Genomic DNA, 26,931 nt, shown 5'->3' with positions numbered 1-26,931 from the left:
CCATTGGCTACATTTTAAATGGATGTCTGCCAATAGGCCAAAAACAACATATATATGATTATTGTGACAGAGACTCGGAATGTAGATTAATACGATTCTGACTGAGTAGCAAGATATGAATCCAGTTGTGATTCAGTGAGAAATCACAGATCCACTTTCTCTTTTTTAATCTCTCCCTTAACATTAAAAGGAATCTACATGTATGTGTGTGCTCAAATATGGCTTCTGGAAAGAAAATAAAGGATAAAATATAAATTACTAAACAGATATTAACTAAGGAGTTTCCCGGCACATTGGCCAGGAGTCATTCTTGATGCCTACTGTCATAAACATCTCACTCAGATAAGGCCGAGGATGATCGGGAATGTCTTGCTGCTTGTCTGTCCAATCTCTGGGACACCGTTTTCTTCAGTTTCAATCATGTTGCCGTCCATACTACTATGTGCTAAAGTTAGCGCCATCAAGCCGCAATGATTTTCCGCAAATGACTGCCACGGAATCTTTTGAGTTGTCGTGTAGTGGTGCGTCAAGTGCAACGTACAGTACTCTATATTCCTATCCAATTAGATTGAATTCGGTATTGACGATGTAAACAATAACAATAACTTCAGTGAAATTATTTAAAACTTGTTAGTTAGAACTAGATTAGGACTGTTGACTGAACTGATTAGGTTGTGTGTGTGTGTGTGTGTGTGTGTGTGTGTGTGTGTGTGTGTGTGTGTGTGTGGTTCTGCAAAGAAATAAATAACATTGGAAAGGCTACCATGCACAATGCTTAGAACATATACTGCATGCTAGCACATAATAACAATAAACCCACTACTAATTACAATAATAGAGTATTTATTTCAGCATGTAAATAATGCACCTAAAATAAAAACATGAGCAAGGACGTTCAACAATTGTCATTATGAATCAGTTAGGTTCATCCTAGCTAACCGGCAAAGAATATTCTCCGACATGACAACATGACGACATGATGATATAGTAAAAGTAAAAAGTCGCCACAAAATTAAATAGTAGAGTGAAAAAATATCTGAAAATATACTTAAGTACAATAACAAAGTATGTGCACTTTGTTACCTCCCATCCCTGATTCTGTTATATTTTATCGTAATCAATTGCCAATTTAATTAAGTTGTAAATAATTCAGTGTACTCATCTGGCATGAAAAATGGCACGTGGGATAGTTTGGAATTTTTACTGAATGTGTTCAAGTGTGTATGTTAAACATGTGCTTTATGATGCCTTCACATGTGACGGAGTAAAGCAGAAATGAAGAACAAAACAATTTGTTTAAAAATAATTTAGTTCAGGGTGCAAAGTGTAAGTAATACCACAATCTGCTTTCCTTCTCATTCTTTCTCAGCCACTAACTGTGAGTGTCACCGCGTGGTAGATGTCCAGGGCCTGGTGATTTTTAATGAAATGAATTTTTTTTCCAGCTTGCCACTTCTTATGGCACAGTCTATATCCTATCAGGAGCTGCCCTCTTATCACAGTATGATTGAGTGGTTAGTCAAAATGGTGTGTGCGTGCATGTGTTCTCACAAACCTCCCCATTCATTCACAGTGTATTGATCTCACTTTAAGACACGTTATGATCAATATTATATTCAGCCAAACTAATAGATTGCTTTATGGTGAATGGAGCAACAATTAAGGTGTAGCCAGTCAGGCAAGAAGAATTTATGATCCCCTGAGTTTTATGTGTGTTTAAAAATGTCTTGTTTTATGTCTGTGTGATCAGCATTTACAGTAAGTGTTTGATTTACATGTTGTCTGTGTGTGTGTGTGTGTGTGTGTGTGTGCTTTACAATCCGTGGAGAGTGTCTCTGTGCCACCAGATACAAGACTCAGACCAACATGCTTTTGAGGCAGGGAGGACAAGCGTGAAATTAATTGTTCCACTTCATCTCCGGCCAGTGCTCTTCTTTTGAGGGGACAATTTGTCGGCTGGCATACAAGGGAGGGTATGAAAGGAGGAGGGCACAGCAACAATTTGGTGTTCCTGGGGGATCTTGTGATCTAGCAGTGATTTCCTGCTTTGGATTTGGGCTGGCGTTCCTGTCCTCTGTTCAAGTAACAGACTTGTAGTGTTTGGAGTGAATGCATCATTAGTCAAAATGCACTTGTTTCAGACAGCCTCTCAACCCCTTTTTTTTTTTCCCTTGTTTCTTCACACAGACGCACAATTAGACACACACGCAGAAGTGGTCCAGTGGCACTGCCTTTACTGATGGACAAAATAAACATCATGCCTTTGCTCACAGGGAGGATGTGCAATCTTGTTCATGTTTACTTATTTAGTAAGTTGTATGTAGTAGTAAAACCCGACAAGTTTGCGATCCATGGAGGCGAACCCCCATTGTCAGCGGTCTGTTGGTTGCTCCATCACTTTGGTCCTGACTGAAATATCTCATCAACCATTGGGGTTTGGATTGCCAAGAAATGTTGTAGTCCCCAGAGAAGGAAGCCTACTCACTTTGGGAATCCTTTATTTTTTTCATAATGCCACCATGAGGTTGACATTTGTGATATTATAGAACAGACTAATCTTATGAAATGGCGTATGTATGACATGCCAATTTGGATGCATTATTAGCGTGTTATCAAGATGAAAACTCGCTTTGCATCGTGTTTATCAACGCCCTTTGGCCTCCATTGATTTACATAACCTTGCGATGGTTTATGATCAGCAAACACAGGTCTTTCACCCAGGAGAGCAGTGATCGTGTCCCGCGCGTCACGTTTCCTAAACTCAACCATCGGTTAGTTTTTTTTTACTAAAGTCAACCCCGTTTTTCATTTCCTAAACTCATCCGGTTCTTTTTTTCATTTACCCAACTGTCGCGGTGGTCCAGTGATACTGTGTCAGTAAGCAGAATAACCTTCAACCACCACATGATGCTTCTGGGTTCTTTCCTCTTTTTTTTCCATCCTCCCCTCCTCTCTCCTTGTCTCTCTATCCCCACTCCCCTTTTCCTGCTCCCCGAGCCATGTTGGCTTTAATTACAAACATGGCTTTGGGGAGTCAGTGGCCCTTTGTATGAAATGATGACACTTTTGTTCCCATGAACAACTTGGAGGAGAATACATGTTCTGTAGCGGCAACATTTTACTGTAGCTTGGATTACTGGACACATATAGGCACCTTGAAGCATATACACACAGAATATGAACTTTATCCAGAAGGAAATGGTGGATTTCTGTCATAAATAATTACGGTCTATGTCTGACATATTTAAAATGTTTTAATCCCCAATATTAAATATTGTCTTTTGTAATATATATATATATATATATATATATATATATATATATATATATATATTTATACATACACACACACACACACACACACTACCGGTCAAAAGTTTGGGGTCACACACAAATTTCCATTGGACTCCATTATAGACAGAATCCCAGCTGAGATCAGTTGCCTTGTTTTTTTTAGCCAGGGCAGCAGTTTCCAGATTACGGTATGTGCTTACATAAATGCAAAAGGGTTGTTTAATGTTTTCTTAGTTCGTTTTTTAAAATAATATCGGATTAGTAAACAAAATGTGCCTTTGAAACATTGGATGAATGGTTGCTGATAATGGGAAATGTAGATATTCAGATCAGCTGGTATCCTGTCTATAATGGAGTGAAATGGAAATTTGTAAGGGACCCCAAACTTTTGACCGGTAGTGTATATTCTTCACATGTTTTACAGACAAAACATGTTTTACTTTACATAAAGATATTTCCAGCTTATTGATTCAGAAAAAGTAAAATATTTACATAAAAATTCACCAGAATGCAGGAAATTAAGTGTTTTATGCTCAAGATTTTCAGGGGTTGACCCCCAGACCCCCACATCATAACATGTTAAGCATGTTTTGTTTACTTGTGGATAGGGCCACTGATGTTTAGTGATTTTTTTGAAGGTACACTCAATTAGGCCTGCATGAAGTTGGAAATGATTTGCTGTTGCAAAGAATCATTTATGAAGGCAATTTTAAAAATGTTGTAGAAAAGGGGTGGGGGGGCTCGGCTGTCCTTGCTTAGAGTAGTAAGGGGAGGCTCACATTCACCCAATTTGAAAACCCCTGGTGTAGAAAATTCAATATTTCTCTGTAAAATAAGCATGACATACTATAGTATAATAAAGGAATCCTCATTATCCTACCAGAGCGGCTGAATGCTCTGCTCGCCGTGGTTATTTTAACGATATGGTACGGTCATTGGAATATTACTGCTGATGTCAAATACTGCTTTACAGCATTGTTTTACATCTGTTTTGATGCATTTATTTAATATTGCAGATATTGTGATTTTCAGCTACGCTATACCGTTATATTCATTAACATAATGATGACAGATGCTAATCCTTGAAATTGATATTTATGTGCTGATGCAGGGATAAATGAAAAAATTAGTAATTTTGGACTATTGCTAAGAGGGATAGGTAGTCCTTGATATTCCAGTTCCTTTCTGCCCATTTTCATCTTCCATTTTTTCCCAACTTTGTTGTTGTCCATCATCAATATCTTGAGGGAACCTAGAGAAGCTATCACTAGAAAGTTTGTCATGTACACTATAAACTTTTGTGTGTATACCACAATTGCTCATTTCAGCGGCCTCAGTACATCAGAGAGTCTGTTAAGGGAACTTATTGGTCTCTGTGTAGTCTATTCTTGCCTCCTCCAACACACACACGCACGCAGGCACGCGCGCACACGCACACGCACACACACACACACACACACACACACACACACACACACACACACACACACACACACACACAGAGAGAGGGTTTTCTGAGCCGTGTCTCTTTTGTTCATCAAACCAGACTCATCCACTTGTAGCCAGACAAGCAGGCAGAAGCAAACAAAAAAGACAGGGCTGCTTTTTGTCAATGAAAACCAAATACGTAATACAGCATGAATAAAACCGGATACTATGGCACAGACTTGTAATTCAGAGTTTTACGCTTGGCGTCTTGGCACATGCTTCCGCCTCTCCTTTTCTGTTGTGAATGTTTCTGAATGCTTAAGCACTGTTTTGAAAGCAGGGACCAGTTCTTCAAAACACTACACATATTTAGCACAACCACACACCCAATTAGCAGACCCCCTCAGACACTTTGCAAAATGTAACACTTGCAACAACTATACACTAATTTATAAAAAATGTGAAACAATTCTGCAATTATTCTGTTTAAACCAGTTACGCACTACTGTTGCTAACAGTTGTTAACAGTTGTTGCTTAGTAATTAGAGTACTGTGAATAAAGTACACAGAGAAAGTGCAAATATACAATAAGACCAATGCTGCAGACTGAGGAGAAGTGCACGTTTAGCTCAGCAAACAACAGACAAACATGAAATACTGTGTCCAGTACAGGTCACAGTTAAGGAAAAAAACTGAAAATACTAAATATTTTATGGCCTAGCTGGATCCGCCCAAATAATTTCATCAACATCACAAGCGATATCCTCATTGGCAAGACAACGTTGGAAGTCTTGAATGTCGAATCCATCCTTGCACAGCTGCAAGTCAACGTGTTCACAGGTGTCCTCCACGACCAGAATAAGGGGTACCTCTCTTTCTACCTCCTCCTCCTCTGTGCATTCCCCCTTTTACCCTCCCTCTTCTTCTGACTCCTTTATTTTGGTTGAAGGCGGGTGAACTTAACCGCTGCATTTTTATAGTGCTTTAACCTGAGTGGTGTGTCTACAATTAAGCAATCATGTGTTTATGCACCTGATGGCTGTGTTTCTCAGATCGGTGCTAATTTGACAGTGCTTTCTAACGTATACAAGTGTGTTTAGTGTTTTGGGAATCCCTGTGTGTATTGTTTAGCAAAATGTCTGGAGCTGACATTGTGCTTATAGTGGTGCACATCTGGGCCAACGTTTTGCTCCTTGAGTGTAAGGTTTTGATAATTGTGTAATACTTTTGATTTCAGTATGTAAGCAATCAGCAAAAACTGTAAGTCATGAATCCAAAGTGTTTATCTGTCTGTGTGCAGATGTTGGAATGTGAACAGAGACAGAGAGAGAGAGAGAGAGAGAGAGAGTTTGAGAGAGAATTAAACAGCAAGGAGGTTGTGTGAGAATGGAAAGAGGACAGTGGGCTCTGGTGACGCGTTAAATCAGCTTGGATTTGGGGGACTGAGGTTCAGTCTTAGTGTGAAATGAAGTTTTAATATATCTATATATATATAATATAATATATATATATAAATAATCACTTCATTATCAAAACCCAAGGAAATAATACACATAGATACAGACATATGCTGTTTTGGGCCATTCCAAAGTCTAAACTCTTAACACTATATTATAATGAATGACCAAAAGAAGAGACACAAAAGAGATTCACGCATGTACAGTACCTACTGTATCTTGTCGTCTATTTTTTACAGATCTCTTGGGTCTACTGTGTACCTATTGTATCATTAATTGAGTTTTTTGTGCATGTGGGTTTGTGTGTTTACATTCAGGCTTGCGCATGTCTCTGTTTTTGTGTGGTAAAGATCAGCATTAATATGGAGGAACTTGCCTCTGTTTGTTGTCTCAAAGTCAGAGCACACTGTGTAGGAGAGAGATTAGCAACATCAGCTCATTCTTGTGATGCTGCACAACAGAGGGGGGGGGGGGGGGGGGGGGGGGGGGGGGGGGGGGAGGTGAGGGATTGAGTTACCACAGATCATGCAATATATGTCACCACTGCTGGTCTCTGTCCTCAACACAGTTGAAACTACTTTTTGCAGTGGACACATGAGTTACTCTGAACTATATCTTGTTAGGGCATTTTTTGTTCTTAGACTTGAAAGTGGAGAGAGAGGGGGAACGACATGCAACAAAAGCTGCTTCCGTTCGACCAGCGGCCTCTGCGTCGCTGACTGAGCCTCTGCATATGGGCGCGCGCTCTACCAGTTGAGCTAGCCAGGCGCCCAAGAAATAAGTTTCTGATGGGTTTGTAGTTTTGTTCGTTGGCAGAGGGCTATTCCGGGTTAGCAAAGCACCAATTGATACTCAAACTCTAGCTGCCCCATTGGAGCTGGTGTGCAGTAAAGAGACCAAGACTGGCTGCACAGGGCAGCTTCAAGGTTTGACTGTATACTGTATGGAACACAATGAACCCCTCCATACTAAGCTGCTGTCAGTCACTTATAGTGTGCTTAATGACATTATTGCTAGCTAACTGAAAAAGATTAGAAAATAATCTATCTAACAAAAGGGAATTTTTTCCGTCACAGATGAAGACTGTCTAATCCTGTCTGATCACTCATGTTTGCGATGACACATGAACTCCAATGTACAGGATTTATACAATGGAGGTGAATGGACCTTAGTTTGTGGTGCTCACTGTGTGGCAGGATTATGTTTAAAGGTATTTTTTAAAAGGATGTTTCTTATATTTGTTCTTGAGAATGGTCCTAAGAAAAGTCTACATCAGATTCAGGACATGTTCAAAGTGACGGTTCGGAGTAATTTCCCCCTAGGGTCCTTTGCACCATGACCTCGAGCTAAACATTCCCCGAAGTTTTATCACCTGGGTTGAACAGTGGGCGAGTTATGAGCTGAATAGCTTAGTATAGGAGCTAATGGAACCAACTGTGTGTGTTGTAAATTACCCCACTAACAATGCCCAAAATGAAACCAAACTTTTACAGTAGTACAAATAGGTTATATACTCATAAAACAATGGATTGGAAAGTACTCGCAACAGAGAGCAGAAGACACCAGAAAAGTGTTATATGAAGAAACTCCCGATGTAGTTACAAACTTTCCAACCATGATTTTATGGTAACGTAACCTATTTGTACTACTGTAGAAGTTTGGCATCATTTTGGACATTATTAGTGGGGTAATTTACAAGATAAACCCATGGTTCCATTAGCGCCTGCATTAAGCTATTCAGCTGATCACACCAACTCGCCCAATGTTCAACCCAGGTGAAAAAAGCTTCTGGGGGGTTGTTTGGCTCGAGGTCATGGTGCAAAGGACCCTAGGGGAAAATTACTCTGAACCATCACTTTACAGATTTTTTCACCTGCACCTGTGTTCCTATAATTATGAATCCCATTGTTCTCATAATTTCAAAGTGTGTGTTCCTAATTGACAAATGAAAGCCCATTCCCTGTTGCTGGGGCGGCAACAGAAATCCCAGAGGTGGATATTTAAAATCCTAGGCAAATTAAACCAAAATGATCTGCACGAAGTTAGTAAGAAAATGCTTTGTTTTCATTTGCCATAACTGATAACTTAAAAGAACATCCCACGACCCCATATCTCACCAAGATGGCAGATATATTTTTTTGAAACCAGTAGGAATGATGTAAAAAATCTGGTGCAACTAGATTATACAGCATGGAACCACTTTTTTGTTAAACCTGTAGCCCAGCTCACATTATATAGGAGGTTAAAAGAAATTTCCCTGGTGAATTGAATGCATCTAGAACTGGTAAAGCAGGCCAGTATCCAGGTGCACAAATCAGCAAAGCTTTGGGGAAAAGGAAAGGAGACATTACTTTGTGCTCAACAGCAAGTTAGGCCAAAACAGGATTCTTGTGATACAGCGTGACGTTCAGCAGGAAATGAGCAGCTAAACTAGTGGACCTAAACAGGTGCACAAGCCTAGCATTACATATCAATACAAACCCCCACATTCAAGCAAATTTTTACCACTGTAGTAAATGTACAAAAAGCAATTATTGTATTAGAATATAATTGTACCTTATTTAGCCAATAAAGCCATTGGTAGAAGCTTTCCTGTCTCCTCTGGTGGTTCTGGATGCATGTCAGTTGGCTTTCCTGTGACATTGATGTGATGTGAAGAGGATAGCTTCAGGCTAATTAGCCTCGGTCTGCCTCGGACTCGGTTCTGGTCAGCTTGACTGAACATAGAGCTGCAGACAGCCTGTGGTCCGCTGGACCCTCTTAGCCTCTCACTGGCCACATGGACGTGATAGCAAACACATAAAGACTTTGGCTCAGGCTGTGGGCACTCTGTGCTTTCCTTATGCCTTGGAATAGTAAAGTGAAATATCTGTCAGTTCTTGGCCAGTTTCATCAACAAGGATTTAGTGGAACTATAGACAAAAAAAAAGATTTCAATAGAAAAGACTTTGCAACTGTCTTTAGAGAGAAGTCTTAGCTATGATATTGTCCATGAAGTCAGCTCATTCATTTGTATAATTAGCAAAGGAAGTGGGTGCAGTAGAGAAGAAGAGGGATGAGAGAGAAAACAAGGGGATAGGCAAACTAGAGAAAAGAAGAAGCTTTAGGGAGCCGGTAAATGGGAATGGAAAGAGAACATTGGTGACGAAACCAGTCAAGCCAGTTCAGGTTTGAGCCACTGCTGAGCTTTAACAGCCCACCACCGCAAGCCAGGAATCAGGATTGGCTTAAAACCTGTTCCTCTGACACACTGCAGTTGTCAGTCAGCCAGTGGGATAATCACTCTGATTGTCATACGGTTACGGTCGCTGGGTTTTGGATTTCTGAGTCATCAGCTAGTCTCCTTGATTGGCCAAGATGTTACTTGAGGCTACAATTGATTAGCAGTGCTGTTGGGTCCGGGACTTTGACAAGTTTAAATGAAAAATTTTAAACTTGGTTGGGGTAGTCACTCAGACCAATTCTGAAGAAAGAAATTGTATCTAAAGAACATTAAAACAACATGTATTCAGGTGCGTCTTCCTCTTTATGTCTGATCCAATCTTTACGATATGCAAAGCATTTTTGGATGGCTGCACCAGAGCTTTTGAAGACAATTTTGATACTCCAAACTGTGACACGCAAATGAAATTGGCAACGAAGGCACCACTTCGGCAGCGTTTCAAAGGGGAACAGACTGTTCAGTTCAGTGTTATGGTTGTGAACAGAGTGTTGATGCTATGAGAGAAGAGGAAGGGTTTACCTTGTTGAACCTGATTTTATTTAACATTTCCTGCCTTCTTACCATTATTAGCTCTTCTCTCTTCCAGCTGCTGTTCCTTTAAATTTCTCCTTTTCCACTTATTCAGAAAGTGAATAGATGAACTCCATTATCACCACACACTTTATTATGCTATAAGTTGGACGTTAGTCTCTTTAAAAAGTACCTTGATAAATCAAACCCTCTTTTCTCTAATCACTATAATTGCTATCACAAATCCCTTCCACTTTAGCTCTTATTTTAATTCTATACTAAGCCAAATGTAAATTTAGCCATTTGAACCTGATTCCCTCTGCTTGTGCCCACCTGCAGCTCTTCAAATACAAATAACCGTCCTTTGACCTACCACTTCAATGTTATCTTCCTCTGTTCATCCATTGTCATATTCCTCTACTTTCTACCTTCATGTTTCATCCCTAACATCCTTCCACCTTCCCTTTCTTCCATATCCTACCTGTCATTGCATCTCTTGAATCTCTTTGCACCCACTAAGTGTTTGCTCTTCCTGTCTTTTTTCTCTCTCTCCCGTCTCTCTCTTTGTTTCCCTCTTTGTTTCCCTTTTATCTGAATATTCCCTTTTTCATGTGTCTGTCTGTCTGTCAGTGTCTTTCCTTCGTATAGAAGGCAATCAAGCAATGCTCCTATATATCTAGTAAGACAACAATCAATGATAAAGTTCAGTGTCCCTTTCAGTGTTTTTTTGTGCTTGATAGATTTTTTCACCCCAATGGCACAATACACTAACTAATATCACTCAAGTGACTCAACATTTTGCTAAGCCTCTCTGCTTTTAGTTATAACCTTCAGCTACAACTAAATAATTCCCCCTTATCGTACGATATGGTATGAAGCAGAACAATGTTCTATTTTGTTTGGTGATGTCCTGCCGTTTTTCAGATGATTGCCTGAATCCAAAAGCTGTCCCTGTTCCTCCTCCTACCTTGATGTCTCTCCCCTTGCCCTGCTCGTCATGTGTGTTGCTGTACAGGAACAGCTAAGAGCATGTGTCTAAGGTTGGCGTAACATTAGAGGGAGCATGCTATTTGATATGACGGTAATCTCCTGTTAAATCCCCCAAGAGTGAAACACAGCCGCCTGCATCTTAACCGAGATTTCCATAATGTTTTTCTTCTTTTCTTCCTCTTTTTTTTGCACAAGTATACCACCTCACTTAGATCAGCTCTGTGTGTGTGTGTGTGTGTGTGTTTGTGTGCGTGTGTGTGTGTGTGTATGTGTGGCATGTATGGCTGTGGAATTAGCGAGACTTAATGTCACTGTCCCCGGTTAAGGCGCTGATTAAGTTAAGCACCATAGTATTGGTTTATTGTGAAATAATGTGATTTAATGTAGAGGGTTAATGGTGTGTCATCAATGTTAAATTTGTAGTCGGTAAAACTTGAAGGAGGCTGATAATTCTCTTGGCTGAGCTGATTGGTTTTGTTTGCATGTACATTAGTTTAGAGAAATAACTTCAACTATATTCCACTTTTGAACCACTGATAATGCATTTTTGGTTCGTAAAGTTGTAATTTGTAACGTTGCCATTGCTACTTCTGGCTACTCTGAATATTCAACACCTATTGCATGTTTGTAAACTCTGGAACAGGAATCCCTTCTACGAAGTGTTTCCTCAGGTTTTCTCCCATTAATTTCTTGAACTCTTTTCTTCTCTAAGTTTTTCAAAGAGCTACTGTATCAGACAATTTCGGTCATATGTATGTTGTACAGCGCCTTCTGAGAACTTGTGATTTAGGTTTATATAAATAAACTACTTTTTCTTCCTTACTTACCTCCAGAAAATACCTACAAAAAATGAATTCTTTCATAACTGTTAATAAGATGTGTTTCAAAGAAATTAAACACATGACTCATGCAAGTAGTTTGAATGTGGGGTTATCATATTTTCCCCATCACCTTGCTTTGTCTGAGAAATATGGTTAATTGTCAGATTTGAGCAAAACGTTACTGTAAATAGGAGACTTAACATCAGTATGAGCTCACTCTGGAGGGCCATGCTACAAACTATCGCATGTAGTGTAAAGCAAAGTAATACTTGCCTTTTTGGAGTTTCATGCAATGAAAACACAATGTTCAGTGGTTTAATTGTTGCAGTAATTAAAACCTAACAACATGGATGTGTTGTTTTCTTTCAGAAATACAAGGAGTTTGAGCGGGCAGTGCGGGTGGAGGAGATTGACGGGTTGCGGCTGGTAAAGAGGCTGGCAGAGGACATGGAGGAGATGTTTCACAAGAAAGCCCAGGCAATGAAGGTACCTTAATCATCATATATCATATTTATCCTACAAGTACCTTAGAATTGATCAAAACACTTAAAATAAAGAACAACTCCAATAAAAGCACAGAGAATTGTAGAGATGTATTTAAAAAGAATCTATTGAGTTTTATTAACAACCATCTACATTTCATACGTACTGTATTACATAAACACATAACAAAATACGTACTATAAAGTACAACACTTTCAGTTATAATGGTACATCTATTCCCAAAGAGATTGAGAATGAAAAAGAAAAGGTACTTGACTGCGCTCAGCACAGTAAAATCACTTGGTAAAGTATTTATTTCCCTCTGCTGACCCTATTCGATGTCTGAAGAAGTGCTGTAGTGTCACAATGCCACAGTGAAACCAGACACATCATGCGTTTGCTGTGTGTATGTGTGAGAGAGATATGTGTGAGAGCGGGTGCTGTGGGTAAGGTGACAGACAGATAGAGGCGGTGAGCCACCCATTAGTGTCCGTGCCACTTCATTGATCTGCTCAGACCAAACATCAGTATCTAAGAGGGGCTTTAAGAAAAAGCTCTAAACTAAGCTTCAATGATTTGATTTTTTAATTCTGCGGGTATGTGGAAAAGACAGTGTTAGTATCCTGGGGTGGAAAAGTACTGTGCTTGAGTATAGGTTGTAGGTACTGTACTTCTACTTAAAAAAAAATATTGTACTTATTACTACACTAAATTTATTTGACAGTTATAGAAAACAGTTACCTTGTGGATGAGATTTTACATGCGAAACATATGATCTGATAATTATATATGCATTTTTGTGTTTAATTTATGTAAAATTTACGTAAAAATGAAAATACCACTAATTGTGTGCATGCATCCACCACAATAATGCAATACTTATATGATAAAATGAACCCTGAAAGAAGCCATTCTGCATAAGGAGTACTTGTACTATGATTCTGATTCACATTTGTTTAGTAGTTCTTGCTTTCACATTTTAGTGTACTTTTAGTGTAGTATGTCTGACTTTTGTTTAGATAAAACATCTGAATGCTTCATTCACCATTGTTGTCATATGTAAAGTATGAACACACTTGTCCACAACTGTGCGTGAGCATGTCTGCATGTGTGGATATGTATGTTTGTCGGTGTTGTAACAGGTGCAGTTCGGGATGTGTCCACGGTGCACTGCCTCTCTGGCTGCAGCTCTAGCTCCAGGTGATGGATCTTATCAGTACAACATGTTGCTGTTAACAGAAATTGGATTTCTCTCTGAGAGTCGGGTGCATGGATACAAGCTGAAAGGAAAGCGATAGAGAGAGGGGGGATGGGGGGGGCACAGATAGTGACAAACCATTTCTGTGCTTTAGCTTTACTCGTGCCTGTGTTATTATTCTTATGTATGGTACCTTTGCATGCTCGGACTACATGACCATGCCTGATGCACCGTGTTACATTCCCTATGAAAGCATTCACATTTCCACCCGTCTACATGCACACGAGTCGTCACATAGAGAAGCTGAAGTATTTCATGCTATTGTGAGTCATCTGGCATTTCAGAAATATGACTCCTACTCTTACACAATTATTGCTGGAATGAAATCAAGGTTCTAATTGAATATTGTTACTGGTTATGTAAAAACTATTATAGTAACTTAATCAGTTTTCTAACTTGAATCAAAACACTACTATACTTTTTCCAAACCAGTATCAACTGTATTTAATTTGTGTAAAACAATTACATGTCTTCTCTCATTACAGAGAGACATGTCTTGTCAATCTGTTGCAACTGTCTGATGAATGTAATTGTCGACAAGTATCTGTGCTGTGAGTTCAGATGTAGAAACCAGTAACATGGTTCTCTGTGTGTGCCATCGCCTCAAGAGTGCGTTAAAATCCTAGAGATTCGAGGACTCGGCTAGCTAATAGCTTTGCTAAAGCCGCCTGCCCGGGAGCTGGATGCCTGATAATTGTGCATCTCAGTGGGGTGGAGTGTGCCAGTGTGTGTTCAAATGTGTGTGGAGTTAAGTTATGGGGGTTGATGAGAAGATGAGATAGAATACTGGTCACAGGGGTGATGGAATTGCACTTCAGCAAAGACAGATAAAAAGCTGTGGGAGGAACAGGAAGAATAAATGCTATAGGAAAGAACATGGAAGAACATGGAGGAGTGAAAAAGAGGCAGTATGCACACATCGGTAGAGAATTTAACTCCTTGTCTGCTGCTATCATGATTCCACTTCACCTCTGCCTTGCTCATTTTTAACACAAACAATTTGCCTTGTGATAGATTGCTAGTTGTGAACATACAATGGAAGTCTACATGAGTCCCTTTCCCCTGTTGTTCTCCATCTTTCTTCAATTTCTTTCTGCTTTTATTACCCAAACTCTCATCCGTCTGGCCTAGGGTGCAGTCTCGCTGCTGTCCTTAAGCATCCCTCGGTCCTTTGTCTGTCTCTCCCCTCTCTGCTCCGCCTCTTCCCATCTCTCTGCTTTTTGCTAAAGTATATATGGCGCTTCAGTGATTCAATTTCCATGCAGGGGCTCTCCCCTGTCCGTCAACGTGGTTTTATCTCCCCGTCTCCATGTTGATTCCCCCTTTTTATCGCACGCCACCACCTGCCAAGAGACAGCAGCCTCTGCTGCTGTAAAAGGTTCCACCTGTATATGTGTGCATGCTACAGTTTGTTAGAGAGAACATTTGCGCTTTCATTCTTGTGTGTTAAGATAATGTGTTTGATACAGAGAGGGGAAGAAGATATGATAGAGAAACATGTTTAGAAGCTTAATTCACAATAAGCTCTCTGCAGATTTTGTGCATGGTATTGTGTGTGTACAAACAGAGTTTATGTGTGTGTAGTTGCATTTAGGATTGTTGTTTAATTGTATTCATGTCTCTATTCCCTCTTTCTTATCAAATCCACATTATTGTGGAAAGCACAACCTCTTCTCTGTCTGATCAAAAACATGAAACGTTGGGGTTGCTTCAGCTAATTTAATTGCAACTACTCCACTATTAAAGATAAGACAAAATGGCCAATGAAACAATGTTTCAAAGTAAGCATGTGTTTGCAAAGGGCATTGCGTGTGTCCTTGTCTGTAGCTCCCACAGGTATGTACTGTATCTGTATTTATGTGTTTATTCCTGGGCTCAGCAAGCTTCTTAGCTCACCATTGCAGCGTTTTAACTTGCTATTACCTTCATCAGTTCCTGAGTTGGTGGGATAAACCTCTCGTCTTGTCTCCTCTCCTCTCCTTTCCTCTCCTTTACTCTCCTCTCCTCTCCTCTCCTCTCCTCTCCTCCTGAAAATGGTGGCAACAGCAGACGTTTAAAGAAACAGTGAACATGTTATCAAAGTTGAAAGGCGTGGAGCTATTGTAATGCCCTCTTTGAAGTTAAGCAGGTCTGTGTTTCATGTGACAAATGCACTTCAAAGCAGAGTGGATGCCTTGCTGCTAGGGCTGTTTCTTCTGTAATGGCATTCAGACTCTGCTCGCGCTGTACCTGCTGATATCATTTACCTGTAGCAGCTACTCCTCTGTAGTCCTCAACATGATTACCAGTGTATTGCAGGGGAAGTCTACATGAGTTTATGTTCAAAATAAAAAAGCACACACAGGACTTTAAAAGTGTCTGCCAGCAAAACCTCCAAAAACATTTACATTTCATTTGCTGACATATACAAGGAATTTTAAACTCAAATTCAGCAATGTGGCACACTTCCTCCTTGCAATTGAAGTCAGACAGAGCAAGCTACCAGCCATCAGACAATCAAACCTCAAGGTTAGCACACAATTAATTAAGAGATTGGCTCATCAAAATTAACAGTTGGTGCAGCTAATTCTCCAGTCCTATGCCATTTACACCATTGAAGAAGAAGAGGGTTTAAGGAAGTGTTGTAATTAAAATGTCCATTGAAACTGTTTGGAAAGGTAATGGAAATATGATGTTCATGTTAGTTTCATGCATATATTTGAGGAACATTACTGACTTGACATTGACATTGGTCCACACTAATTTTGTCACATGCCATGTCCATCAAAATTGGTTCAATAAGTGTGTTTCCATTGCATTTCGTCTTATTTTGTATTCCTATTCATTTCTCAGAATATCTGAAATTTTTACACAGGTTTCTTTATTTGCAGATTGAAGATGCATACAGATGAATGGAAACACACTTAATGTCTCTTGCATTAAATTTACTTTTTTCAAAAAATGTTGTATACTGATAATGATACATAAATGAGAGCTTAACTTGCTTGTTTGTTGGTGTATAGATCTGACAGGGACTATAACGGTGTGGTCCGGCCCTGCAGTCTTGTCCTGACCTTTCCTTCTGTCTTTCCTCCTCCTTGACATTCCACACTGTCACGCTGAGCTGACAGCACTGCTCCCCTCATTTCTCTAATTTCATTAGCTCTCTTCAGTCTCAGATCATTGCCACGTCTGTGTGTGTATCTGTCATTCTGTGTTTGTCTATTAAGAGTGATGGCTACTAATGGCAGAGCCAGCCAGTAGATGTCAGGACAGCGACGGTCTCTTCCTTGTCCGTCTCCCTGGTTGTTTTTCCATCATCAAGAAGTCACAGCGAAAGAGATGAAATTGCTTTTCACAGCAGACATTTTTGACTTGTCATAGTAGGAAAAGCATATGTGTTATGAATAACACTATCGATGGCTCTGTCCTATTCATATGTCCAGTGAGAGTAACAGTGAGCTGGCATGCACAGTACCAGGACCCTGAAATGTAAGTAGCTAAATGGAATTCATTCATCATTCATTTTATTATTTAAATATACATTTACTGTGCTTTTCTTACTGTTACAAGTAAAAATATATTCTGAGGCATATTGTCTTCTCAAGAGATGAAATGCAGATGTAGACCAGAAGGATGGGAAAGGTAAAGAAAAGAGTTAAGTCAAAAGTTCAGTTCAGGCATTAAACGAAAGTGAAGAAAGAGTAACTATGAGACAGAGAAGAAAGGAATGGCGGCGCTGGGTTAGAACTTCATATTCCCTTTATATGTCTTTTCAGTCAGCACAACTGCTAAGAACTTGTCAAGTATTGATTATTGGGACATGATGGTTCAAAGCACACTATTCCCCTCACTCTCTCTGTCTTTCCCTTTGTGTCTGTCTCTCCACCATGCTCTTTATACTTGGCTTGTACCCAATCTAAATGTGCAAAACAGTGGATGCAAAGTGTCACAGAGCACTTTTCCATTTTGTTGATGCTGCATCTCTTCCCTGGCTGGTTTGACAATATTAATTGCTGTCCCCAGTGCTATTGATGGGCTGACCCGAGCCAATCCCGCTTAGCCCAGCTCAGGCCTCGATGGATCATGACTCTGGCAGAACCAAGACCCATAGGACATGCCCTGATCCAGTAGGCCAAGGCTGAGTTAGCATTTCTTCTTACAACCAAGAAAAAGTTATATCTGGCCAAGCAGAAGCACGCCAAATTATTCAAGTGCATTAGCTTGCGTTTATATATGAAAGGTTGCACATATATTGTAGCCATTCTTAAAGGTACAAACCTATTTAGATGTGAGAAAAAGTGACAAAGCTACCATCCACACCTGCAGGAGAAGCTGATATATGTCGCCGATCTGACATTTTTTTTTTTTCTGTTGGTAAGTTCAATATCAACTCTGCTAGGGCAAAATGCTCAGATTTTCTCAACATTTTTTCTAAAAGATTATATGGAAAAAGGAAAAGTTAAGTTTGAACCCAAAATACAAATGTATGCTGGACCAACAGCACACAGCGCCTCTGGAAATGTTTTTTTTATGTGAGTCTATTTCGACATGGCGTTGACTGCGGTCTTGTTTTTGGCTACCTCGGAAGAACATTCAGATTCAGGCCACTGCCTCCTCTTTGTGGAGGGAGTGTGCCGAGGCAAGGCTTAATGTACTGCTTTAAAAAAGTCCAAAACTTCCTCTACCAGTCAATAATGTATGTGACACCCCATCCACCCAAACTCTGCCTCTCTGATAGCGGTTGTTGGTATAGCTCAGCTGTATATGACAGCTTAAGCTAACTTTCATAAGTGTTGCATTCATAAAGGATAGGCATATGATAGGGTCAATGACTTCAACATCAGAAAACCACACAGCAAGTACATTCACAAGAACAATAAGGCAATCATGTTGACAGCTAAATGACAGGGATCATTTATGAACTTTTGAAAGTGTAAACAAGCTGAATCCTTTGTCAGGCAAATCATAATCACAGCTTGTCAGATAATGAAAGGGGGTAGGTAATTCCAAATGTCAGAGAAATGGACTGGGTGGTTGGAAGGGGGCGGGATGAATTATGATTAAATAGGAACTGAAATTGTGTTAAATCAATAGGGAAAACATTGCTTCACAACAATGTCTAATCTTGTGTCATATTTGACACTATCACTAAGTTTGAAAATCCTTTACAAATCTTGTGTTAAAAACTCTCAGTACAGTAGCTGTCTTAAAAATAGCACAAAATGTTTGGTCCCTAGATAAACTCTTTAGGGTGTTGTTGATGTTAATACATCTTTGTTAAGAGTGTAGGGAACTGAAAGAACACTAGGAAGTTTTTTTTTCTTTCCGGATAAAAAACGTTAGGTCTAAACTAGAGCTAGGCAACATGCCAAAAATCTTCTACCCCTATATACTGTAGTTAATTTCAAATCTTGCAAAGGATATATATAACGATATAGCATGTTTTCTGGTAACTCAATGAATAAATAGTCAATGACCACATAGTAACGCATATTTTTTCATACTCCTGTGTGAATTCAATACTTGACAAATTAAAAGTACTAAGTATTATCTAATTTCATTACGAAATTTAGTGCTAAATGAGCTTAACGTGCAAGAATCAGATCTTAAGCGTTTAAATAATGCAAATGTTGCTGTAAAGGCCTGGACACACCAACCAGATAACTGTTCGGCCTTCACTTTGGCCGACCTGACATGCTCAGTCGGAAGGCGGGCACTGCCAGCAGTCTGACTCAAAGGACCAATCTAATTGGTGGAGTGAAGTCCAGGAAACGAGGAGCAAAAATGACAAAAATCTTTTGAACTGACTTTTGTCGATCTGCAATGAAGACAGATTAAATAATCGCATGGCCTATTTCTCGCTTAAAATGTTTTCAGGAACACATTTCAATGAGTAAAATATAGTAAAATATGAGATTATATTCTGAACAAGCCACCATGGCCGACTTTAGATTTTGGTTTTTTGGCGACAATACAGGTTAGCGCCGTCTGCTGGTATGGAGACGTATTATGTTTTCTTCGCTTTGGTGTGTTCCCAGGCACTTTTTTGACCAACTTGGAGAGACAGATCAGTCCAACTGCCTTTTCTGCCGAGGCTTGGCCATCTGGTTGGTTTATCAGGGGCACAACCGATATAGAATAATATATACTATAGACATTTTTGTTTTGATAATATGATTTGTCATATCGCTCAGTCCTAGTCTAAACTGGTCAAAATTCATAGGGACCCAAATCTGATTTTATCGTGGCATATTAGTCTCAGATTTGTAAACTTATTTTGTCATTGCTGACATAAATTTAAATTAACATTGTCCATTCCTCAGACGTTTCTTTCAGTTAGGACAAAATAAATTGATGCTAATGTTTTCTTCAGAGGCATCCTTTTCTGCATTAATATGCCTCACCTCAGCCAACCTGACAACCCCAAAGTGTCATAGAAAGTGCTGGTCAAGCAACAGGGGGCTAGATGTCATCTTGTTAACATAACACACTCCTGTGGTTGGATTTTGGCTTAAAACAAATCAAAAAATAAAATGAGCCTGAAGGAATCAAGGGAAAATGGAGCCTGACCCAGACTAGACTAGTTGGGTGTGGTCTAATCAGGTTTGTGATGAAAATCGAAAGCGCTGTAGTGAAGATGAAGACAAGCAGAAAGGCCTCAGTTGATCTGTAACCAGGTAGAGATGCCAGACTTCTAGCACTTCTAGCACTAATAAATCGAGTTACCAAAGCTAGTCTTGTTAGCTCTGTGTGTTCAGCTTTTACCCTTTCAGCTGCAGTGAAGACTTGTGAATGTGTATGTTTGTGAGTGTTTTTTCATGGAGACAACAGTGCCTGCCCCTCTGACTGTGCCAGTTTAATTATTGCTGTCATCTCATACCAAGCATGGGCCTCAACAGAATTAATTGAGAAAAAAAGTAATTTCCTCTCTCTTTTTAAACTGCATCATACACTCTGGCAGGACCACCTATTGACAAAAAGACAAGGCAGACTCATTTGAACATATGCGAGAGAGACACACAAAAACATGCCGACAGCGCACACATTCACATACGCCCACAGTGACACAACATACACACAAAGACAAACACACCACCTGGAGTGTTCATCCTGGTGATATGCTGAAATTGAAATTCACAGAGTGAGTAGTACCTTAACCTACTTATCTCTAATCTGTTTTTCCAATTGAAAAACTCCTTGCTTTAAAGCCAGTTGTGTTTACCCTAGAGCTTTGAATCTTCCAGCATGGTAAGTATCACTACATGAATAATATGCCAGAATAGAATATTCACTTATACACAATTATTTAATGAAGTGTTTAAATGAGATGACATTTTCATTTACCATGAATGATAATTAATAAATGTTGTGTAATTGTTAAAGCCAGTTGCCTTTCCTATGTACCCATATGGCAGATGAATAGACCCAATTTTGAGTAGGAAAGAGAAATTATACATTTCAATTTAAGAGACATTTATTTAGACCATTTTACATAAAATTCAATCAGATTCCATCGTGGACGCATTGACACACTTTCATACTCTCACATTCAATGATTGACATTTACAAAAGCAGCTGCAAGACAGAATTGGTCAAAGGTCTAATATCTTAACACGTGTCAGCTTTGAAAAACACTCATGCATGCAACACACACTCACACACACACACACACACACACACACACTCACAAACACGCACACACACGCACACACACATACACATACACATATACATACACATTCACACTCTCACAATTGCTGAAAAATGTTTCTATCGATACCGTCTTTACAGGCAGAGCTGACATTTTGCTGGGAGTGTGAGGCTAAGCATTCAGACCTTTCGAGAATGTTATTCTTTCATTCCTCTATCATCCTCCCTTTATTCCACCTTCCTTATCTTTGTTTGTTCCTAGTGCATGCTTTGTTGTGGATTTTCAGCAGATGAGATTTTTATAGTGCCTTTCCATCCCCGGATGCACACATGCCCTCACATAGGCGTAAGAGTTTCCTAATCAATTTTAAAAAGATCTGAAATCCAGGCCAGAGAGAACACAGAGGCATTCACTGTGTGTTCTGCTGTTCTCTCTCAGCCTATCAGACAAGGAAGGAAGCAGAATGTATCCATGAATCGATAGCCGACCGGAACCGAGCACAGAATGATATGCAACAAAATGCAATGGCCAGGTGTGTTGCTATGGTGAAGAAAATGATTGGCCAGGCTCTAGATTAGAGTGTTTACTTCCCAAAACAGCCTCCCTGCACACACACATACACACACACACACTCACATTGCTTAGCTGAAATAAGATGGCTGATTGCAGTAGTTTTACGGGTTAAGCCATTTGAATGGAAATGCAGACTGGAAGTGCATTACCAAAACTCGTAGACACCAAGACCAGCTGTGAATGAGCGAAATGACTTTCTGTGACAACATACCATGCGCATCACAGTTGAAAGTAGAAAGAGGTGCTTGTGTGTGTATGTGAGAGAAATACCTGAAGCTTTTACTCAGAGCCCAAAAAACTTCCGTCAGGTTCACCTTTAGCCCATCTGAATTGCTGCTCTATGCCAGCCATTGTAACCCTTGACTTTCTATGGAGTACAATTTCCTCACACACCACACACAGGAGGGAATGGCACCTTTGTATCATTTATACAAATGACTGTATCAGCATTCACCTATCACCACATTTGTACTTAATAAAATCTGATGTTGCTGTCATACTAGGTCCAATCTGTGATAATAACTCTGTAATAACTGCATTACATTGTGCTATTCTGAATGATTCCTGTCTGTAGGGTGCATTGACAATTAAACCTTGCAACTAAAAATAATTAACAAGTGATTCATAAAGCAAAACTGAGGGTTTGCAGCTTTCTGCTGTTTTATATAATTGTGAACTGAATATCTTTCGGTTTTGGTCTATTAGTTGGACAAAAAGATATATGAAGAGCTCATCTCAGCCTCTGTTTATTTTTAACTATTTTCTGGAATTTGTTTAAATAATCCATTGTCTTGTCTGATTTTACATGCTTACTGTTTATTTAAATTAAATCAGATAGATGAGAATAAAAAGAATCACTATTTGAATCCCTTTTCTTCATTAAAAAATGGCATTGAACCTAAAAAGACTTTCAAGACTGGGAGCTGTATCCTTAAGGTGGATAATAATATATAAAGGTAATTTGGACAGCACTCCAATTACTACTATTCATTGCCACACGGACATTTTGGGTAAGACACCTTTCTTCAGCGTGTTTCACAGACAATCTCAAACAATACTACACAGGTAGGGTTAATTATACACAACCAGCTCATCAACTAAATCCCAACAGAGGGAGCCACAACATATCCAGACAGTAGGGTTACCAAGTCAAAATGATAAGACAAAAAGGAGAAATTAAAAGACAGGGAAATCACCAATTCATAAAAACAAACACAAGCAAATAAAACAGCTCATTCAGTCCTTGAATTCATTATTACACTTTAGCACAGATTGTGTTTTTTCACTTTTTTCTGGTTTCTCAACATAATACAAACTGCATGGACATTTTAACAGGTTAACTACAAACTTAGTATTGCATGTGATTCTGCCCCTAACCTTAAAGTCAACACCAGACTTTGGGTGGATGAATTGATTCCCCTCAGTCATTGAATAGCAGTGTGTACAGTTATAGAAAGTAAAATTCCCACTAGGGATCAGAGACAGAAAATTTGTGATCTGACTTCACAAGTGATATTTTAAGTTGTAAGCCCTATTATTCACCTTCAGTCACATATGTACAGCACACAGTTTGCACTCAAAACACACATTCATGAATTTGTGTGGATGCATTATTGTCTTGAATGACATGTGCTTCTCTCAAACATCTATATACTGTAGTGTGTGTGTTATATTTGTATACTGAATATTTGTACACTGCACAAAATATTCAAGACATAAAGCAGGGAGAATATTACTTTAAAAGGGGTTGTGCTATTTAAATTTCTACATGATAATCTTTAATTTGAGAAGGATGGCAGTGGCATGTTGCCTCCTTTTGACCAAAAGCTTTTTTTGAAAGATGATTTTTCTCATGAGAGAGAGATCGAGCCTTTATCACATTATATACTGTAATGTGAGTGTGAAGGATGTATTATGCTGGAATATTGCCTTTGCACAAAACACACAAGTCATAAAGCAGGGAGAACCTTCTCCATGATTATCTTTAATTTTAGAAGGATGGCAGCAACATGTTGCCTCTTTTTGACAAAAAGCCTTTTTTGAAAGACAAGTGAGAGAGAGAGAGAGAGAGAGAGAAAGAGAGAGAGAGAATTAAACAATGACTCCAAGACACAGACCCGCACCACCCTACAGGCACACACAGCATAAGGTAACAGTAGGTGTGTGTGTGTGTGTGTATGTTTTTGTGTACAGTGTGTTGTTAGGTGAATGAGAGAAAGAGAGTGCATGTGTAAAACAGCATGAACTGGTGATTATGGAGTTTCTTGTTGTAGTGTCTAAAGGACCCAAAAGCAGTACCTCTACTGCTGAAGCATTTAGGGAAATAGCTTCTTTTTGCGAGATGGCCTGTCCACTATCTGTGTATAAATTTGTGTTTGTGTGTCTTAAGAGCTTGTGCTTCAGTGCTAACGGGTGCTTATAAAGCCAGTTGTAAAGCTACTTTTTTTAGGGCTGTTTCTCTGCCTTCTCTTATTTGAGCCACTAATCAATTCACTTTTGTACTAAGAGCGTTTTTTCTCCTCTCCTCCACTGCTATAGAGACTGGTAGAGGCGGCAGAGGAAGCCCACCTACAGCACGAGGAGGATCCAGACCTACAGGTACGTGTAGATGTGTGTGGATCTACAGTATATTTTGACACCACAAACATTGTTTCAATGTGTTTCAACATGTTGATTCCCTGTTATTGCAAGCTTGTTCATTAAATCATGCTGGAATTAATGTCCATCAAAAGCCTGTGCTTCTGGAATTGGGCCCCCAGTGAGAGAAAAAAATCAGCGAATGACAAGTGCCTCTGTAAACACAACAGAGGAGAGGAGGGGAGAAAAGGCATTAGGAGTCTTGTTCTGCAGTCTGATCGCTTGACTAGGCTTAACAGTCTTTTCTCTTTTAAAAGTGTGTTTGTCCACCTCTCTCTATAATCAGTTTGACAGCACATGTCAGTTCCACATGAGCAGGCAATTGTACAAAAAATCCACCCCAACTCTTCAACATCTGTTAGTGACCATTTACAACACAACCATGGCTCCATCTTATTTAATAATAAGATAAACATAGACAATGAGAAGCCACATTGACCCAGTTCTAGGATATGGACTAAACGGATAGGTCATCATTGAGATGTGCACAGGTGAAGGGGATGTAAAACAAATCCGAAAAACTGAGAGCTCATAAGGAGATCATGAGGAATTGCTACGTGGCACCTATTGCTCCGTCCCATGGGCCCACCACCTGTGGTGAAAGAGTGAAACTCTAACTGTTGTTTGTGTATATGCACTGAACAAGAGTTTGGAGTATTCAGCCTTCTTGGAGACCTTGAATGGAGTCCTGTATGGGGCCCCAGTTGGGGACTCCATAGTTCTGCTGGGGGATTTCAACACACAGTCAATGACTAACATTCAGTGCTAGTCATTGATTATCTATAACAAACACCATGTTTAAGCATAGGGGTGCTCATAAGTGTACGTGGTACCAGAGCACCCTAGGCCAGAGGTCAAGGATAGATTTTATAATCATTTCATCTAATTTGAGGCCGTAAGTTTTGGACACTCGGGAGAAGAGAAGGGCGGAGCTGTCAGCTGATCACCATCTGGTGGTGAGTTGGGTCAGGGGGTAGTGGAAGACTCTGGACAGATCTGGTAAGCCCAAATAGGTAGTGCGGGTGAATTGGGAAGACTTGGAGGTGGTTATTTGATAGACTTTCAACTCACACCTCCAGCGGAGCTTTTTGTGCATTCCTGTGGAGGCTGGGCAGTGGGCATTGAACCTAAGTGGACAATGTTCAAAGTTTCCTTTGCTAAAGCTGCGGTTGAGAGTTGTGGTCTTAGGTGCTTCAAGGGGCAATAACCTATGAACCCCGGTGGACTCTGGTGGTCAGGGAAGCCGCCGGACTGAAGAGTCTTTCTGGGATATGCTATCCCGGAGGGATCGAGAGGCAGTTGTGAGGTAACGAAGGGCCCAAAGGGCTGCAGCCTCTTCCGTGAAAGAGGCAAAGCAGCGGTTGTGGGAGAAGTTTGGGGAAGACATGGAGAAGGACTTTAGGTCGGTTCCAAGGTGATTCTGGAAAACAGTTCGCCACCTCAGGAGGGCGAAGCGGGGAACCATCCAAGCTGTGTACAGTAAGGATGGAACACTGTTGACCTCAACTGAGGAGGTAATAGGGCGGTGGAAGGAGCCTTTTGAGGAACTCCTAAATCCAGCTAATACGCCCTCTATGGTAGAGGCAGAGCTGTAGGATGATGGGGGATTGTCGTCAATTTCCCTGGTGGAAGTCGATGAGGTAGTTAAGCAACTCCATAGTGGCAAAGCCCCTGGGATTGATGAGAACCTTCCAGAAATGCTGAAAACTGCTGCCCCCGCAAACCAATACCAGATAAGCTCAAGAAGATGGATAGATGGATGGATAGATGGATGGATAGATGGATGGCAAAGTAAAGAAAGGATATGGGTAGTTTTTGCACAGATCCTAAAGAAATATGCGCTTCAGTGTTTAACACAGCACACACTGTTCTGCTTTGTGATCAAAGGAAAATTGCTGTGATGCAAGACCAATTCCAGACTCGATCTGACAAGTATTATCATCATTATCATCATCATCAGTTTGAAATGTGTTTTCATTGTGGGCCAAAAAATGTTTTGGAAATGCAAGGATGAGTGCTTCTATAAAATTCCCCCACAAACAGTCATTGTACTTTATTTCTAAATACTGAATGGGATCTTTAGTAAAATATGTTTTGGTGTTGTCTTTCCTCTTCTTTGGTAGCAAAAGGCGGAAGTTAAAGAGGAAAAGGCTCCTTTTTTCATTGACAGGAGCCAGTGTTATATATTTTAGGGCTGGTACAAATCTTGTTTTGTACTTACTAGTTGCTTTTAGCAGACATTGACTTGTTGCCTATGTTCAATATTTCTTAATGGAAAATTTTACTTTTTCACAACTTGGGTCTAAGTTCTTTTTTCTTCTTCTATTTCTTTATACTTTTATATACACCGATGTTTGTAAACTTTTCACAGTTTTAGTCTGGTCTGTTGGTACAGTTGTCCAGCTATTATTATAAAGAAATTAAAACATAAATGGTAGTTATGTAAGACCCAACCTCACTGTAACACAAACTATGCTTTTAAAAATATGCTATAGTCATATATATATATATATATATGTATATGTATATGTATATATATATATATATGTATATGTATATATATATACACTCACCGGCCACTTTATTAGGTACCCCATGCTAGTAACGGGTTGGACCCCCTTTTG

At 39.7% G+C, this 26,931-nt stretch overlaps 1 protein-coding gene across 3 annotated transcripts in view; it reads left to right on the top strand.

Annotated features, from left to right (window-relative positions):
- The window catches only part of cacna2d3a (calcium channel, voltage-dependent, alpha 2/delta subunit 3a), a 135,072-nt gene that overhangs the window by 29,748 nt on the left and 78,393 nt on the right, over positions 1-26,931 (top strand). For all 3 annotated transcript variants that reach the window (XM_034877748.1, XM_034877746.1, XM_034877747.1), the window contains exons 3-4: positions 12,093-12,209; positions 24,209-24,268. In XM_034877748.1, the coding sequence (XP_034733639.1) occupies positions 12,093-12,209; positions 24,209-24,268 (177 nt within the window). The remainder of the gene's footprint in view (positions 1-12,092; positions 12,210-24,208; positions 24,269-26,931) is intronic.

This window comes from Etheostoma cragini, chromosome 7 (genome assembly GCF_013103735.1).
Source record: "Etheostoma cragini isolate CJK2018 chromosome 7, CSU_Ecrag_1.0, whole genome shotgun sequence".
Classification (NCBI taxonomy): domain Eukaryota; kingdom Metazoa; phylum Chordata; class Actinopteri; order Perciformes; family Percidae; genus Etheostoma; species Etheostoma cragini.
The sequence above is the reverse complement of the archived record's forward strand: the minus strand, read 5'-3'. Positions and strand labels throughout refer to the sequence as shown.